We start from the raw sequence: 18573 nt of genomic DNA, 5'->3' as shown, positions 1-18573 counted from the left end.
GTTAAAGTGGACACAATCCACTGGATGTATTTTAGAAATCAAATCAATATTATCTCAAATTAAAGAAAAAGAAAATTTTGATTATGGTAGGATGAGATCCACCAAATCAATCCTTATCCCTAAAGAAATTGGTTCAGGTAAGGCTGGTTTGAAATAGAATCATATCATGCTTGGATTCTTTTTATTTACATTGCTAGTACAAATCCAAATAATGTGGTAATTCTAGTTTTACCATTAGTAGATGAAAAAGGAAACAACAAGGGAAGAGACATGGATTTTAGAATAAAAGAAAGGAAATAAAAGGCCAGAGAGAAAGACCTCATATTTGACCAATTTTCTTACCTATATTTCACTTTCCTTCTTGCCAAAATTCCTTATCTCTTCTTAATCTCTCCTCTGTTCTCTCTTTCTCTCTTCTTTTGTTCAACAGTTTCATGCATGCCTTCCACCGTCTTTTTTTTTTATTTCCTCATCTCCTTATATAGCAAGGATGTACCTATAGGTTATTTAACTCCCTTCGATAACCAACTAGTTTAAAAGTTCAATTTATTTGAGACTAAACAATATTTTAGATTCAAATTAGTAGGAAAGTCAGCTGATCTGGCATTAATAGACCAGCAGTCAAATCTGTCTTTTATCTCCTTTTTATTATTATATTTATTTGTATTTTAAGATGGGGAAAGTCCAAAGCTCACAGGGAAAAGCCCCAATATTTTAAATGTAAAACAATGGGTCACGCCCATTTAGGCTCTATGCAAATGAGTGTTATACGGGTGGGTTATAGCTCAACCCACGCCAAACCCACTCAATTGCCAGCCCTAAATAACCCCCGGCCCCAATAGTCATCACAAAGAAACCTCTACATATTTGAAAAGGTAAATAGCTTAGATATTTTTCCCATGATAGAAAGTAACACTGCTTAAGGGGAATCAGTGGTAGTTCTACAATATCAACTAAATAAACAAATGCGAAAAATACAAAAAAAAAAGAAGCAAAATAATAAATAAGAAAGTTAAATGACCTGGAAGCACCATAGAAAATGTCTCTTCTAAAACTCCAACTCCAGCAGACTTTCCAGTAGTCAATGCTTCGAATAAAGCAGCTGAAGAAACAAGAGCAACAGAATGATCTTTTATAATTCCACGTGCCCAATCCAATCGCAACATCCTAATGCGTTCTTTAAATCCCTGGTGAGCTCTTAGCAGTTGCAGACTTGATGGTTGACATTTAAATGGACTGTACTTTACACCACTTCCTAAGCAAGACAGAATGTGTATTGCACGCAATGAGGATGACTCTGAAGTATTGCCTTGACAGTTCGCAAGCTCCGCTTCAGCATACCAAAAATATAAAAGAGGTGCATTCGACTGAAGATCCTGATCAAATGATTTAAGAAAGAATAAATAGGCAAGCCCCCCAGTATTATTATTTACCTCAGACTCCACTTAAAAGTAAAAAATTCCAACCACAAGTCTACAACATTCACGTGAAAAATAAGAGTATAGATTCCTAGAGTTCAGACATTGACTGGACAATTCAACTACCAGAAACTAGGACCAGCAACCAAAATAGTTTTTTTAGTTGCCTGGTTCTTAGCAAATGTTACTTGGTTAAACTTACCTTAATGAAATGTGTCTATAGATGTTATACTCTAAAATTAAGTTTAAGCTCATTTTGATGTAAAACAGACAGTTTCCAAAGAAAAATGTTTTCTACTTGTTTTTTGAATGAATTGAACAGTTTAACTGGATCTTGAAACCATAACCCTATCATCAGAGCAATTCTATGTCCCAGTCTGAGTCTAACATCATTTAATTCATATTACCCAAAAGTGATTTAATATGCATAACATATAAATAGTTATTAAGTAAAACTTTAATAAAAGAATATAAAACAAATAGATCCATTAATTGAAACAAAGTATACACTATTTCCACAAGATAAAAGGTTCATAATTAAAAGTAAGCTTTGAATGAACTAATAGTGTCAGCTGAAGAATGGCAGCCTATGGTCATTGTTAGAATTGTTAGAATTAGTGACAGAGGCATACTTGTCTTTTCCCTTGTTATTTTTCTCTCTTGTATCTGCTGTAACTTATCTAGGGGCATTTTTGTCATTTCAGCAATCAGTCAAATGTTAATACAGGCTGGGTCAACAGTGAGGAGAGTTGGTTTGACTTCTCCTTGCTTGTCTTCTCGCTTTTCTTCTTCTCCTCTTCTCTATCTGTTCCCTACTTTCCCTTGCTTCTTTTTCTCTTTTTCTTTGACTTTGCTTTTCTTTATTGAAGTTGGAACATGGTATCATTGCTCTAAGGGCAACTGTTACTGTTCATGTCTCTCCTTTTTTGTGCCCTAAGAATAGAGAACATTCCTGATTCCATATTCTTTACTGGAAGGGAAAAGGACTCAAGAGGACTGATCGCCCCCTTGGAAAAGAGGCTTTAATGCCTCCAGTTGCAGTATTGTGTAAGTTGTTGGTGCTTTTCTAAGGACCCTCTACTCGGAAATTCGAAGAGGGCAGCCTTGGGCTGATAACACTTGTTTTTGTTTATAAAGTTCAGTTAGAGTTATTGGGCCCAAAGCCCATTAGTTTATGTTTTGTTAAGAGTGTTTTCTTATGTTCTTTAGTAGTAGCCAACTTACTAAGAGTATACCAGTCATTGTATTCAGTTTTTTACGAGTATATAAGATGATGAAAGGGGCAGCCAGATCTGATTTTGGCTTTGTCCCATTCTTTTCAATCTTTCTTCTTCTCTTCTCTGCAAAAGCTTCTTTTCTATTACAGGTTTCAAATCAGATTGCAGTTTTGCACTTTCTACTGAGACAAATAGTGGACAGTATTCTAATTGCAAATGAAAGGGTCTAGGAAAGGAAAAGAAGCAATCTTGGAGGTTTAGTTTTCAAAATTGATCTTGAAAAAGCTTATGACAGGGTGGATTGGGGATGTCTATGGAAGATTTTGGAGTTGAAAGGTTTTGATGAGAAATGGATTAGTTGGATGAATGATTGTGTTCAGGGCCTGGTTCTCAGTGCTCACTAATGGCTCTCCCCAGGGGTTTTTTAAGGCAGCTAGGGGGTTGTATCAAGTCTGTCCCCTCTCTCTGCTTCTTTTCTCTTTGTTTGCCAATATTATTAATGCCTTTATTGAAAAAGCAATTGGCTTGGGTTTGTTTAAAGGTTTTGGGGTAGGCATGGAGAAGATTCAAATTACTCATCTTCAATACGTAGATGGCACTATCTTCTTTATTGAAGACAAGTTGGAGTTCCTTCTCAACCTGAAGAGGGTGTTTAAGTGCTTTGAAGCTGAAACAGGGCTAAAAATCAACTTAGGGAAGAGTAGTATTATCAGAATTAATGTACCCCACCAAAGGTTGGTTTATTACAGCATTGCTTTGGGGTGTAAAGTGGAAAATTGGCATATAAAGTGCCCCGATTTACCTTTGGGAGGTAATCCTAAGAAGGTAGACTTCTGGGCTCCAGTTTTAGAAAAAATTGAGAAGAGACTAGATACTTGGAGGAAGAATTATATCTCCAAAGGAGGTAGACACACTCTGATCAAGGCCTCTCTGTCTTATCGACCTACCTTCTTTCTGTCAGTGTTTAAAGTGACAGCAAGTGTTTAAAAGCTTCAACTATCTATTTTGATAGACATGGTCTCTCCTTCAACCTTAACTTTCGAAGAGGTCTAAAAGACCGCAAGTCAGCTGAGTTGTCCTCCGCCTTCCTTGTGTTGTTGTCCAATGTTTATATTTCTCCTTTTCCCGACAAGCTAATTTGGTCCATTACCCCCAAAGGTTTCTTTACTACCAGTACCAAATCCTTCTTTCTTAGCTTGGCCTCTAGGTTCTCTCTGTCCCCTTTTCCAGTTAGTAGGATTTGGCTACCCACGTTTCCACAGAGAATCTCCTTTTTTTATTTGGGAAGCAGTTAGTCCAGTTAAATACCTTCGGTAATTTGCAGAAGAAGAGGCAGGGGCAATGGTGCATCTGCCCCCATGTTTGCATCTTGTGCCTAGAGAATGGGGAGTCCATTGGCCATCTTTTGATCAATTCTAAGGTGGCCCACAGCCATTGGCAATTTTGGCTAGATTTTATTCATTAAGGCAACTTCTCTTGGGCCCCTCCTAATTCAGTTTGTGATTTTATCCTGCAATGGAAAGCTAGAAAGTTAGGTGGAAGGGGCAGGATTTTCTGGAAAGCTGCTGTCCATGCGACGGCGTGGTGCATATGGGAAAAGAGGAACAAAAGAGTTTTGAAAATAAGACCTCCTCGGTAGCTTGCTGAAAGAATAGAGTTTTGACTCAATTGATCTCTTGGATGAGGACTGTTAGAGAATATCAACCTATTCAAGGACCTCACCTAACAGCTTAAGCATTTAGGTTGAATGGTTCTCAGAGATGATATCAAAGCCACTTTGACCAAGTGGTCTAGTGTTCGACTCTCGTGGCCCCCATTATAATTAATCAAGTTTCAGCCCAAGGTATGGGTGGGCCTGTGCTTGTCCACGCTTCAAGCTCGATGGGCTTTCGTGTGAAAGGACGTGTTAGAGAATATCAACCTATTCAAGGACCTCACCTAACAGCTTAAGCTTTTAGGTTGAATGGTTCTCTCAGAAGGAACAACAAGGCTATCACAGAGATTAACATTGGGGACTTAAACAGAAATCTTTTAGACATACTCCAATCTTCTCCTACTGGGTTTCAGCCTTCCTTTTCCCCAAGGCCTAAGAGGCTAAGACTGCATTCATTTTGACGCTTGATGGTAATCTAACAAGAGCCTCAGACACCCCATTGGCAGCAGGTATAGGTAGAGTCACTTACAGTTCTGAATGTGTCATCTCTTGGGTGTTCAGTGGCCCAGTCTCAGCTAATGATGCATCTGAGGCAGAGATTAAAGCTTTATTGGTGGGACTTCAGCAAGCAAAAGCTCCTCAGTTTACTTCTTTGTTGGTTAAAGGAGACTCAAGAAACACAATGGGTTGGGCTAAAAAGAGAAGTGCAGGACCATTGAAGATTGCTCATTTCTTGCATGAAATACTTGACATTTTGGCCTCCTTTCAATGTTGTTTCAGATGGATTCCTAGGAGTCCTAATTTTTTGGCTGATGCTTTAGCTAAAAGTGGGGTGGGAAGAAATATAGTGCAAATACTTTTCCAATTCCAGAGGGGGCATTTTGGTTTTTCGTTTTGGAATCCTTGTCTGTACATCTTCTCATGTGCATCCTTCCCTTTTCCTTTTGAATGAGAGTTCCCTTTTCTCAAGTTAAACGCACACTGTTTGCTATAAAAAAAAAAGGTTAAATGCACACTGATTGGTGTGTAAAATTAAGCACTAATTTTGAAATATGTTTTTCTTTGTAAAATTCTAGTGCCTAGGAAACTAAGTGATCCACTGACACCTAGAATCACATAGACACCTTTCCAACTACCATCAAATGTCTTGAAAAGGTGAGGCAGGTCAAGAAGACATGAATATAGATATCTCTGGGGAATAAAAGATGTAGAGTCCATGACCAGAAGTAAGCTCGAACTGTTGATACAAATCAGTCATTTTCAATTCTTCATGAGGTTAGCACCAAATAGCAGATCAAACAGAGAACCTTCCAGACACTTCCAGTGTTAAGAGTGAAAAAAACAGAGTAGAGGTGGATCAAAATGTTATTCAATCAACACTTCAAAAGCACAACCAATCTAATTAAAAGATCAACTAGTTGTTTACTTTGTTATTTTTGGGATCTACCTACCCCCTTGTGAGTTGGACTGTAAATTTCTCTCTGCTTAACTCTTGTATATTTCTCAATTTCCCTTAAGCATGAATACATAAATAGACATTACAGGGGCGCGATCATTTAGTTTCACAATTCTTACCATCGGAAGCCCTTCAATTGAAGATAATGCCATGTCAAACACCTTCCTTGCAAGATCAATATTCCCAGAAGCAGCCTCCCTTCGTGCATAAACTCCACAAAGCAATAAATCCTGTTGCAGCATATTTAATATAAATAACAAAATCAAGAACATTAAGATGTCAATATGACCAAATACAAATGGATACACCCAGCAGAAGTAGAATTTGTAAAATATAAGAAATTAAATAGTAAAGGAATAACTGTTTCACTTTTTTGCTTTCCTTCCCCTTATTTGGTTTTTGACATTGAAAAAAAAAAACAATAAAGAGGTTGAAAAAAACCTCAACATTAGCTTGTAGACAAATTGGTGTATTTACCTTATTTTGTTCTGCTATAGTGCTGGACTTTTTTAGGATCTTCTCTAGTCATGGCACCTTAGCACGAAGACCCAGATATTGTATTTCTCTTTTCCGCATCTCTTTTTATAAAATCTTTCCAGTTGTTTTAAAGGTAAGAAGATCTTAGATTAAAGGAGGGAGAGGGCCCCTCATGCAAAAAAGATACTAGATATAAGGGAAAAAACAAAAGGCAAAAAGATATTATAAGTTCTTTTCACTCAGGCTGTGTTTGGTTTGAAGGAGAAAGTAGGGAAGGGAAAGGAAAGGTAGGGAAACCCATACAAGGTTTGTAAAGGTTTGCGTACCTTTCCCTACTTTTTCCTTTAAACCAAACATAGCCTTATTGATAAAAAATACAGAGAGCAAGGGGAAAAAGAAACAAATGAAGGTATACAAACTGCAGTTACTGCACACAGATATACGGGAGAAAAAAAAAAGGCATCAACCATGCTGTCATCTGATTTCGTTTCTTGAAACAGTTCATTTTATTAGAAAAGAAGGTACGCACAGAAAAAAAATACAGGAATATAGGCTCGCAAATGCTACCTAACCATTCCCCAATGGGGATTAACAACTTAATTACGACACAGGCCCCCCAAAACAAGCTTCCCTATTTACTCCCTGTCTAGCCAACTAATCAACCACACTGTTTGCTGCTCTAGGAGTCCATCATCAAACTGCTTCCAAGTATCTTGCAATACAAGAAGCATTTCTTAAAGTGTACCTGTGCTGTCAAGTTCCCTTTTAGTTGTTCTTAAACCAGCAAATCACATCCTTAGAACCTCCTTCAATCTCTACATCATACAAATTAAATATCTTGCATATATTTAGGCCACAAAGTACTGCTTGCAAGTCAGCATTTGCCAAGTCTCCCACAACTAGTGGTCCAGAGTATATTGCAATGAAAACACCTGATATATCTCATATAACTCCCCCACCCCCCAATGGGCCAGGATTTCCCAAACTACAACAACCAAAATTGAGTTTAAAAGGTCTAGAATCTAGAGGTCTTCATTCCCTTCTAATGCTTTGACATTTCAGACTTGCATTTGTTACTAATGGCTATCCCTTTACAATGTCAAAGGTAGAGAAAGGTTAAAAATGTGGGGTGAGCATGGTAGGTTTGGTTTTGTTTCAAGGCAGAACCAAGAATCTACGCTATTGTGGTTGGATCCAGGATTTTGGAACTGGAACCTACCCTATCAAAATTGGTTCAAAGGTCGGTTCCAGTGTCCACCCATGGAACCTGTTCTTTCTTTACCCCCACCCCCCCCCCAAAAAAAAAAATAGAAATTGTTCTTTAAAAACATGATTCTCAACAACAGCAGCAGCATCAGCAACAACAACAACAATATAGTTCAATACTTATCATTATAATTCAAATTTTGTAAATATTACCTTTAACATTACTTATTATACACAAATACTAAACTGGAGAAAAATGGTCAAATCACTTAAGTGGCTCAATCATCTAGTGAGACCACGGCCTTTGCAACCATGAGTGCTTGGATTCAAACCTTCACATTAAGTATTTTGGGATTTTTTTTCCAAGGCAAGTTCAGTTCCAAGGCCAATTCCACCAAGGCCAGTTTGGATAGGATAAAGCCTTAGACCCTGGAACCAGCCTGGGTGGAGGTCAATTCCAAGAATTTAGAACCAGACACAATCCAGTATCAGATTGGGTAGGGTCGGTTCAAGGCCACGAGGTTGGTTCCATTTAGTTCCGAGTAGAACCTACTCATTGTTCACCCCTACTCTTCACCCAGCTCACCACCCGGAATAGAATAGTCTCAATAACCTCCTCTTTTGCATTCCTTTTCTCCTTCAAAATTCCGATGTTCCTCTCTTCCCAGGTAAACCATAAAACAGCTGCCCATAATCTCCAAATGATTTTCCCTCTTCTTCTTCTTGGGTTGAAAATGATGTGGAGGATATAGACTTTAGATCAACAAGAACTGGCCATCCACAGCCAAATAAAGAAAAAATGAAATCCCAAAAACCAGAAGCAAAACAGCCAGAAATTAACAAATGATGTGTGATAGTTTCCCAACTTGCTTTACAACAAGGGCAGATATGTGATGTGATGAGAGACAACAGTCTGGTTTCTCATTCAAAATTCTGTTGTTCCTCTCTTCCCGGATAGGCCATAAAACAGCTGCCCTTGCACATCACCAAAGGATTTTCCCTCTTCTTCTTGGGTTGAAAAATGATGTGGAAACTATAGACCTTAGATCAACAAAAGATGACCTTCCACAGCCAAATAAAGAAAAAATGAAATCCCAAACACCAGAAGCAACATTGCAGGAGATCAACAGATGACGTATAGTTTCTCAACTTGCTTCACAAAGAGGGCAGATATGTGGCATGAGACAACAATTTGGTCTCAGTTTCTGTAACATCTCACAATAATTAATTTTCAAATGAAAAACTTCACAACAAAAAAAAACACTAATTTTCAAAGGGTAGGCCCAACCAAACAGATTTGATAAGAGAGGAGATAACAAGAAGAATAGAGGAAAGAAAAAAATATTGAACAAGAGAAAGCACCCAAGGGAACAACAGCCCATATACACATAACGGAAAAGGAAGGGTCAAGAGAGAAGAAACTCAAGGAACATAGGAGAGCTTTGATAAATAACAATATATTAATTAAAAACAAACTTCTAACTGACACTAAAAACAGCGGACCAAAAGAATACAATAACAAACATGTTAAGAGTGTTACAAATTAACACTTGGTCCTGGTAGTCCCCATTCCATCTAGTCCTTAACAGCCCCTAATCATGCTAAGGAGTCAGCCAACAGAATTGCATTCCTAGGAACCCAGTTGAACTAGCTGTCAAACTGTTACCTTGAATGCATGCCCTTCTAGCTAGGGTTCAAAATATCGGGCATTTCGATCATTCACCCCCTTTTTATTAGAATTTTTTTAAAATTTTGCAGGGGTCAGTCTTAGCAAGACCTACCCCTGCAAATAACAAAAATTCAAAATACTAAGTATTTAGCATATCGAGGTGTAGCCAGAACGATATGATATGCCTAGCTACACCCCAATACACCTGGATACAAAAATACAAATATAATTTTTATCTGTTATACAAATACAATTTATACTGTAATACAAAGACAATTTATACCATAGGAATGATAAGAATATAAAAGGATAAAAGGATTAAGGAACTACATGCATTGATTACCATTGAGCTTAACAAACACTACCTGACGATCATTTTTCAAAAGGGATTTTGCCAAAGCCCGAGATGGGGTCACTGAGGATGTACAAGTATTCATTCTCGTTGTGAACAGCTCTTCAGCAACAAGGGCAGCCTCTTCCATGATATAGTTACGAGGAAAAGCAGCTAAACAAAGCAAGATTGCATTGCGAAGAAACTTCATCATACTGGTCCTTCTGGATATATCAATTGAACTGCCCAAAAGAAATTCCAAATTAAAGTTACTCAAAGCACTTTCTTTTTTTGTCATTACTTCATGAATGTTTCTTAAATCTTCTAAAATAGAATCTGGTAATGCCTCCAGGCTGAGGGTATTTTCAATCCAACTTGAACTGTTTGTGGATGCCCTGCCAAAGAAGAAAAGATAAGCCTCATCACTTGATCCATGTAGAACACATGGAAAAGCTAATAGCATGTAATTCCATGTTAGTTTGCAGATGACAAGTAAAACATGGAATAAAATAAAGAATCAACTAAAGAAAGACATTCATAATCATGTACATAGTATCTTGAACAATATAAAAGTTTATGACCATTCACGATGACATTTATTTTAATTTAAGATAATAGGTTTTTCTAAAACATTTATTTTAAATTTTATGTTTATATTTTTAATTAATATTTCTTTGAAGATAAAATAAAAAAATTATATTTTAATTAATATTGTGTTTAATATTCTTAATATGTTGCATTTTTTTATTTTTTGGCACTATTTGATTCTTTTGAATACTTTGACTTTTTAACATTTTTTGCATTTTTGTGCCTTGCTTCAAAAAAGCATGCACCTCACGTGTAAAATGGCCTTTGCGCTTTTAAAACACAGGAGTTACTCTCACCCCCTGTATACCTACTCTCCAACCTTTTATCAAATTAATACTATCCACTCTAGTGATCAATCTGACGAGAACATATGCTACCAATGTGAACAAAAAGGGGAAAATTAAGGCTGTCCCAAGTCAAGGTTTTTTTATTGTTTTCTATATGATTCTACTCTTTTACCAATAAAAAACAAAGTAATTCTAGGTTCAAGAAGTAGCAATTGAAGTCATTTATCGGGCTGAAATAGGCCGTCTTGGAAGGAATTCAGAAAGGTAAGGACTTACAAACCCATAAGCTGGCAACTGAAGGAGACTCAAAGGTAAAAGGATGTAGGGTGGAGGGGCTACATTTATGAGAAGAAGAGAATTAGGTGGCTATTACAAGGAATGGGGGTAACTTTTCAATGGGTAAAAGGAGAGGCTAATTCCTTTGCTGATACATTGGCAAACAAGGGGTGAGAAGGAATCAAGGAATTGACTGTTTTGGGCTTTATTTTTTTTTTTTTGATAATTTGAAGTAATTTTATTAGAATATGGATAACAATGCCATTAACTCAGCTTTTAGAGAATTGCCCATGCCGATAGGTCCAGAGAACAATGCTAATATTCTCCTTTCGGAATTCTGATTACTCCCCTGATACCTGACAATCCCGGATTTCCAAAGGAGCTTCCATCAAAATTCAATTTAATCCTGTTACCATCTGGAGGTTTCCATTCCATCCTTACTCTCTCTTTCACTCTTAAAGATTGTGCTACTTTTGTCCAGGATCTTATAATGTTTGTGACTGAGAATTCTTGAAAGATATGTAAAGATCTTATCCAATGAGCAACTTTAACTTTAATTGTGGCGATTACCTCCTCCCTTGTTCTACTCTTATCCAAAAATATTTTGGTATTCATTACTTCCCATATTACCCAACAAATAGCTGCCTTTGTAGTTTTCCACATAACCTTCCCTCTTTTCTTTGATTGCCTCAAAAAGTCTCGGTTGAAAAGTCCTGCCACATCTTGAGGGGGAACCCACCTGCAACCAAAGAGAAAACAAAAAGAATCCCAAATGCGATACAAACTGAATCAGATTCATTTACTTACCTTCTCATTCCTCACCCTTCTTTGTACCTTTTTTATCTTTAATTTAATGAATCTGATTCAGTTGTTTTATCAGCAAATGAATTTGATTTAGTTATTGATCAAAATAAAGAAAAGTCATTTATCCATTTCCTTTGGTTCACTATGAATTAACTAGGCATGTATGGACAAGGACTCATGGCATATACTGTTTGATTGTTTCCTAATGCCATGCTATAAATAGATGAGACTAGAGAAGGGATAAATGCTGACTTGGATATTAAGTTTATGGGATCTCTCTAGGCTATGCCATGGAGAAATGCTTTAGATCAAATTCCATCAAGATAAGAGAAAGCGATAGTAAAGGCAACCAGTTCATTATTAATGAAGTACCGGTGGAAACAAGAGAACAGAAAAAAAAAAAAAAAAAAAAACAGTGACCAAGTGCTTATCAAAAAAGGGGATCAAAAATGGGGGGTGATCAAGAGTCTCCCTCAAATGACTCTGGCCAATACTTGGGCTTGACAACCTATAGGCAGGGACTGATTCAATTGAACATTGCCCCATAAGATTAGAACCCTTTATATATTAAACTACATATTAAAGGGGAGCAACCCTCCTACTTCCAAGGGGCAAATTTTTCTGAGGCTGAAGCTGTCAAGCACAAGCCGAATTTTTAGTACCCTATGTATTGTCCTTATAAAACACATGTTGTGGACAAGAAAATAAGGGCAATAATTGTAAACCTATAGTAGTTATTGGAGACAAATATCAAGGGCCACCGGCGTCTCTTCTCCAATCCAACTCCACCACCCAACTATTTTATGTACAGTACTGAATGTGTTCCATCTAGTAAAATTGATAGAGACCAAGATAAATTGCATGCAACTTGCCAAGACTGAGCTGACTCATTTAGTTTTTGATTTTCTGTTTTGGTTGTTTTAACATATTAAACTGAAATTATAATATTTAGTCTAGATTGTATAGAAAAAATAACTACCATCAAAAATAGGAATTAATCAACTTAATCTAAAGCAAATTGGAATACCATCAAATAACCATTATTCAGAAGAATTACCGACCATTGAGAAATCTTCCCACCAAAGAAGTCAATGAATTGGGATAGTAGAGATAAACGAGCCTCTTCTGAGCACAATGAAAAGAGGTATTCACTAACATCTTCAAACAATATCACTCCCAAAAGTTGCTCATCGCCTTCTCTGTCTGGTGCCTCATCATTATATGATGCCCCTGTTCTTTCACAGTCAGATTCAATTAATGTGGCAATGGTTAACTAGGGATTGGAAATCAAATTAGTGAAGATTGAAGTTTACTGGCGTTCACAAGTGAAAAGAGTATAGCATTTCAGCAAATAATATGTGAAAAGATACTGTTTAAGAACTAAATACAATTCCAACATTAAACCATACAGAGAGAAAAAAGAATAAGGAAGTACCAGATTTTTCATGCACAGGCATCCATTGCTCATTATCTCTTAATATTTCTTCTTCTGACCATCTAGTCCAAGTACTTGCATCTTTCACCTCACTCTCAGCCTCAGCATCAACATCAATGCCTAGCTTCTTCAGTAAAGCTTCAATTTCATCCTCCTCCTTGACATCTTCAGTCTCAAAATCATCTCCAACCTCCTCAGCAGCTATAACATCATTATTCAAATCATCTGGATCTGTACTAATTTCATTATTTCTTGGAGATGGTAATGACCAGCCAGTCCAACCTCCTTCCTTTTCTTGTGAGGAGTCTTCAATAATCTTTTGCCTATTTTCCTCCTCTTTTTCCAACCAGGTGGACCACCCAAGTGCTTCATCTTCTCCAATTCTTGCATCATTACTACTCCAGAAGTGCTCAAACAATCTTTGCTTACTTTGCTCAGTGAGAAGTAAAGAAGGACAAAATAAGCTGTACTCAATTTCAGCTTGAAATAATGCAGTTGCTAACTCTTGGTAGCCAGCCTGCCATTCAAACCTACAAAGGCTGACAAAAATGTCAACAACATCCAGTTCTAGCTGAATAATAGCAGGATCCATTGAGGGTGGTTTGGCAGTTTGGTTAACCTGCATCATACACAGCAAACAAAATAAACAAACAACGAAATTAAAAGCTTCGTTATGAAAATATCCACAAATTTTCTAGTTCAAATCATATAAAACTGAAAGCAATAAAATTGATAACAATAATAAAATCTTTTTGTCAATATTGATATTATAAAAGAGCATATTTTTTTGGTTACACTAGTTGAACATCTAAAAACAAGGAAAATATAGAGTGAAGGATATGTTATTATTAAAAACAAACCATGATTTACAATTTGATTGAACATGCTTCAGAAATTCAAGCCTATATCAATTTATAGCTTAACATAAAAGAACTGATACCTATTTCATTTTTTATCAATAACAATGATCAATGTAATTTATTTTTTGTTCATAAAGATTTTTTTTGATAGGTAACTTTTATTAACCAATAAGTAGACAACAATACAAGCATCCCTTTGAGAGGGCACAAGATGCTACCTCTCCTAAGAAACAAAAAAGTTACATATTACATTTTAGCTCAATACAAATGATTTCTATTCACCGCTTGCTTAACTAAAGCATCTGCCATCCCATTTGCCGATCTCCTCAGTCATTGTATCTTCAAGTGCATGTTTCCACTTTCTAGTGAGCCATTAAAGCCTTAAGCTATAGAGTCTGGTTCCTTCAACCACTCCACCACCAGTTTTGAATCCCCTTCAATCACATTTAGCATATTCAATTCATTTGCTATTTTAATTCCTTGCAGAACAGCCAGTAATTCAGCTCTAGACAAGCCACCCAACCCACTGGGCCCAAAAACAATGCAGCAACACGCCACTCTGTGTTCCTCAATACCCCTCCTATCCTATAGGGGCCTGAGTTACCTTGACTGCTTCCATTAAAGTATAACTTCACAAAACCTTCAGGAAGAGCTTTAGCCAAAGGATAACTGGGAGAATAATTAAGGTTCTAATCCAATGTATTACCCTGGCCACCACACAATCTCTCACCACTTCTTTGCTCTTCTCCTTCTCTATGAAGATTCTTGCATTCCTTTCTCCTAAGATTGTCCAGATCACAGCTGCTCCCACACACCTCCACAATTCTTCCCCTCTTCTTAAGCCGAGCAAAAGGAAAAACCAATCCAAAATATTAATAGCGAAAGAACAGGATTTTAGAAGGTGTCTTGGCATGAATATTTTAAGAAATTCTCATGCAACATAATTCAATCAATCAAATGATCGAGTCCTTTTTTTTTGGGGGGTGGGGGGGAGGCCCATTTAGATAATCATAAAGATGATTCCACTTAATTATATCCCTGCAAGAAAGCAAAGAACACTTCAGATTCTGATTTAGGCAAATGAACATATTGGACAGAAAAGAAAGGAATAATAAAACCAAGAGTGCATGATCTCAAAGGCTAACTTTATGCAGTTGTTTAAGGGTTGGATAATAGGAAGAGATAGAGTAGTGGTCTCACACTTGCAGTTTGCAGATGACATCCTCGTTTTTTGTGATGGGGAAGGCAGAGAGGGGGTAGAAAATCTGAAGTTAGTAGTGAAATTCTTTGAAAGGATTTCCAATTTGAAAATCAACTGGTCTAAAAGTTTAGTGGCTGGTATCAACCTGGAAGTAGATTGATTAGTTTTTGGAAGTGGAAAGGTTTGAGAAGAGGCTGGCAAGCTGTAAAAGGAATTATATTTCATTGGGAGGGAAAATCACTTTGATCAAATCCACCCTATCAAATCTCCCAATGTACTACATGTCAGTTTTTAGGATGCCCCAAGCTGCGGTAAGAAGAATAGAAAAGATCATGAGGGACTTCCTTTGGGAGACTAGGGAAGGGAAGAAAGACCACTTGGTTAGGTGGGAAAAGGTGATGCAACTGAAGGGTGAAGGGGATTGGGCATTGGAAATGTTAAGTTGAAGAATTTCGCTTTGTTGAGTAAATGGCTTTGGAGATTCCCTAAAGAAAATGAGAAGCCGTTGACTAGAGTTATTTCAAGTATCAATGGGCTGTCAAACAATGGTTGGGATGCAGGATGCTTGCATAGAGCTACTCTAACTACTCCCTAGAAGGCCATCTATGACATTCTTCCTATGTTCCTTACCACATTAGGTATGACTTGGCTATGGGTTAGAGAATTAGGTTTTGGGAGGATATCTGGGTTAGGGATCCCCCCCCCATTCTAAGGTTTTTCCTTCTGTCTTTGATCTCTGCAATTTCAAAGGAAAACCTATTTGTGATTTTATCAGCTCATCCTCCTCCATTCAAACCTGAGTTGGAATCTGGGCTTTACTAGAAATAAGAGAGAATCTGAAATTTCCAGTGTCTCTACTTTACTTAGCCTGCTGAATTCAGAGGTCTTGGGGGATGATGGTTCAGATTCTAGAGTGTGGGCCCTCAATCAATCAGGGTCTTTTTCCTGCAAGTCCTTTCTGAATTCTCTTGTAGCCACCTCCCCCTCTCCTTATTTCCCTATTAAGGAGATCTGGTCTCGGCCCATCCCTCCTAAAGTCAGTGCATTCTATTGGGAAGTGTTTCATGGCTCCATTAATTCCTGTGATTTGCTTCAGAGGAAAACACCAAATTGATGCTTTTTCTTGTTGGGTTTGGATTTGGAAGGAAATCAGGCCGGATGTGAGAAAAGGGGAGGGAGTGAGATATTGACTGATGAGAGGGGAGGGGGGAAGGAGGAAAAGGAAAAAAGGGAGTCGGAGGTGAGTAATACGGTGGTCCCTCTGTCGGAAGAAGAAGGAAGCTCGAGTAGAGGCAGGTCACCGGAGAAGAGGAAGATGGAGGGGCGGAAGATGGGGGTAGGTCAGCCCATGTTGAGTACGGAAGATGAAGTACTGCAGTCATACCCATGGAAGGAGATGGACCCGTTAACTCCACCCATGACACAGATGAGGTTAGCCCAGCCCCAGGACTGTGCAAAAAAGGAGATTCAAAATTTAAATCCGATAAACAAGTGGGAAGAGTGCTCGAAGAACCGGCTGAAATAGATGCTTCTGGAATGTCTTGTGAAATTAAATGTGGTGCCAGATAGTAGGATGTTGTATCCAGAAAGGAACCAAGAAGGAGAAATGACAAGTGGCATGTTGGGAGAAAAGGAAAGGGCATGCTTGGTTGCAGGGGGAGGTCAGAGAGGCGAAGCAGTCAAGTCTCAGTTCGGTCAGGATGGTGTTGGGTCAAATGTGTCCCATGAAAAGACGGGTCCAGAGCAGTCTACCAAGGATGGTTTGGTCCAGGACTGGCAGCCTTTATCAGGCCCAAATTGGCTATTAGCCACGGCTCAGATGCCGAATTTGCAGCAGAAATGCAGTGGGGCTCGTCACCAAGATGATATCAGTAATCTCATTTCGGACAGTGAGAACTGGGAGGTGTTTTCTCAGTTGAGAGAAGAATCTGAGCCAGATCCAATTCTGGACATCAATAAGAGATCCCTCAATTGGCAGCCCGGAGCAGACTATCCAGCCCACTCAGCCGATGGAGCTGATGGAAATCACTCCGTTGGCGGTGTTCAGGGAGGATATAAATGTTGTTCACAGTGTGCCCCCCACTGTGGAAAGTAATTTGCAGGTTCAGAGCATAGGGGAGAAAAGGGAAGGAGGAATAGGGGTGAGGGAGAGGTCAAGACAGAGGGAGGAGGGGGCAAAGATCAAGGAAAAAGAGGGAGTAAAAGGGAAGGGGGTGGAAGGTTCTTCAGATTGGGTGAATTCGAAACTACTGGGTCTAGGCAAATTTCTGGGGATTTCAAATAGCAGGTATGGAGGCAGAGACAATTAGTTATTTGGAAGCAATTAAAAGGAGGTGGTGGGAGGAGAAATGTAAAGGTAATGTGAAAAAAGGGGGTAAAGGGTCGAAGCAGAACAGGGAGATGTTAAGATTGCCGTGGGGATTGAATGATTCAGCAGAAAAGGGGGAGGGGGAAAAATAGAAGGGGAGGGAGGAAGGGGAGAGGGTTTTAGGGTCGTGAGTGTTTAATGGATCTGTCTATTTTGTCTTGGAATGTTCGGGGCTTAGGCTCTGGGTGTAGGAGAATGGTGGTTTGTAGTTTACTCAATAAGTGGAAATCAGAGGTGGTATTCTTCCAAGAAACAAAGTTGGAAGTAATGGATGCAGGTTTGGTAAGAAGCATTTGGGGTCAAGGTCAGGTGCGGTGGGTTAGTAAGGCAGCTAGGGGCAGTGCAAGAGGTTTATTGACCTTGTGAGACGTATCTAAATGCAAGTTAATTTCTTCTCATGGTGGTGAATTTACAATCTCAGTTGTGCTGGAAGTGGAGGGGGGGTTTCAAGGTATGTTCACTAATGTATATGGTCCGACGGAGAGTGGGGAGAAGGAGAAGTTGTGGGAGGAACTGTTAGTAGCTAGAGGTAGCTCCGACCTGCCTTGGGTGGTTGGAGGAGATTTCAATGGTAATGGGAGCTCGAGGGACAGAAGAAAATTTGCTGATTTTATTAACCAGGCCGATCTTTTAGATTTGCCTTTGATGGGGGCTCAACACACCTGGACAAATAACCAAGAATCCCCAATTCTGGTTAAACTTGACAGATTTCTAATCTCCTCAAGTTGGGAAGAGGCATTCCAGCAAATTAAACAAGTTGCTCTTCCTAGACCTTTATCGGATCACTCTCCAATTCAGTTACTATGTGGAAAGGAGGAGAATTAGGTGAGAAGTAAACCATCTTTCAAGATGGAAAATGCTTGGTTTGAAGAAAAGGAGTTGGTTCCTATGCTTATATCGAAATGGGCGGATTTAAAGGTGGAGAGTACCAGCTCTTACATCTTGGCAAATAAGATTAAAGGGATCAAAGAGGTGCTGAAATCTTTGAAGGTGAATCATCAAGGAAAAATGGAAGCGGAAAAAAGAAAGTGCCTAGAGGTAATTAAAGAACTGGATTCAGCTGAAGAAGTGGGTCCCCTTAGAGAGGAAGATAGAAGGAAGAGACTGCTAGCCAAAGTGACTCTAGATTCTTTAGCCTACAAGGAGGAATTAAAGTGGAGGCAAAGAACCAAAGTTAAATGGCTTAAAGTGGGAGATAAAAACTCCAATTTTTTTCACAAAATGGTAAAAGCAAGGAAAAGAATAAATCAAATTGAGAAACTTGAATGGGGGGAGAAAGTGGGTGAAAACTGGACAGAAATGAAGCACATTGTCACGGGTTTTTTC

General features: G+C 38.4%; 1 protein-coding gene across 1 annotated transcript in view; it reads right to left on the bottom strand.

The window, feature by feature from the left end:
* Positions 1 to 18573, bottom strand: part of LOC104611077 (uncharacterized) — a 56873-nt gene that overhangs the window by 22423 nt on the left and 15877 nt on the right. The window contains exons 4-8 of the mRNA XM_088903890.1: positions 12819 to 13437; positions 12445 to 12613; positions 9463 to 9823; positions 5865 to 5975; positions 1022 to 1376 (exon numbers count right to left, since the gene is read on the bottom strand). Coding sequence (XP_088760016.1) covers positions 1022 to 1376; positions 5865 to 5975; positions 9463 to 9823; positions 12445 to 12613; positions 12819 to 13437 — 1615 coding nt within the window. The remainder of the gene's footprint in view (positions 1 to 1021; positions 1377 to 5864; positions 5976 to 9462; positions 9824 to 12444; positions 12614 to 12818; positions 13438 to 18573) is intronic.

Source organism: Nelumbo nucifera, chromosome 4, assembly GCF_055504915.1.
Source record: "Nelumbo nucifera cultivar China Antique chromosome 4, China Antique-T2T, whole genome shotgun sequence".
NCBI lineage: Eukaryota > Viridiplantae > Streptophyta > Magnoliopsida > Proteales > Nelumbonaceae > Nelumbo > Nelumbo nucifera.
Note: the sequence above shows the minus strand (reverse complement) of the source record. Positions and strands in the feature narration are given on the sequence as shown.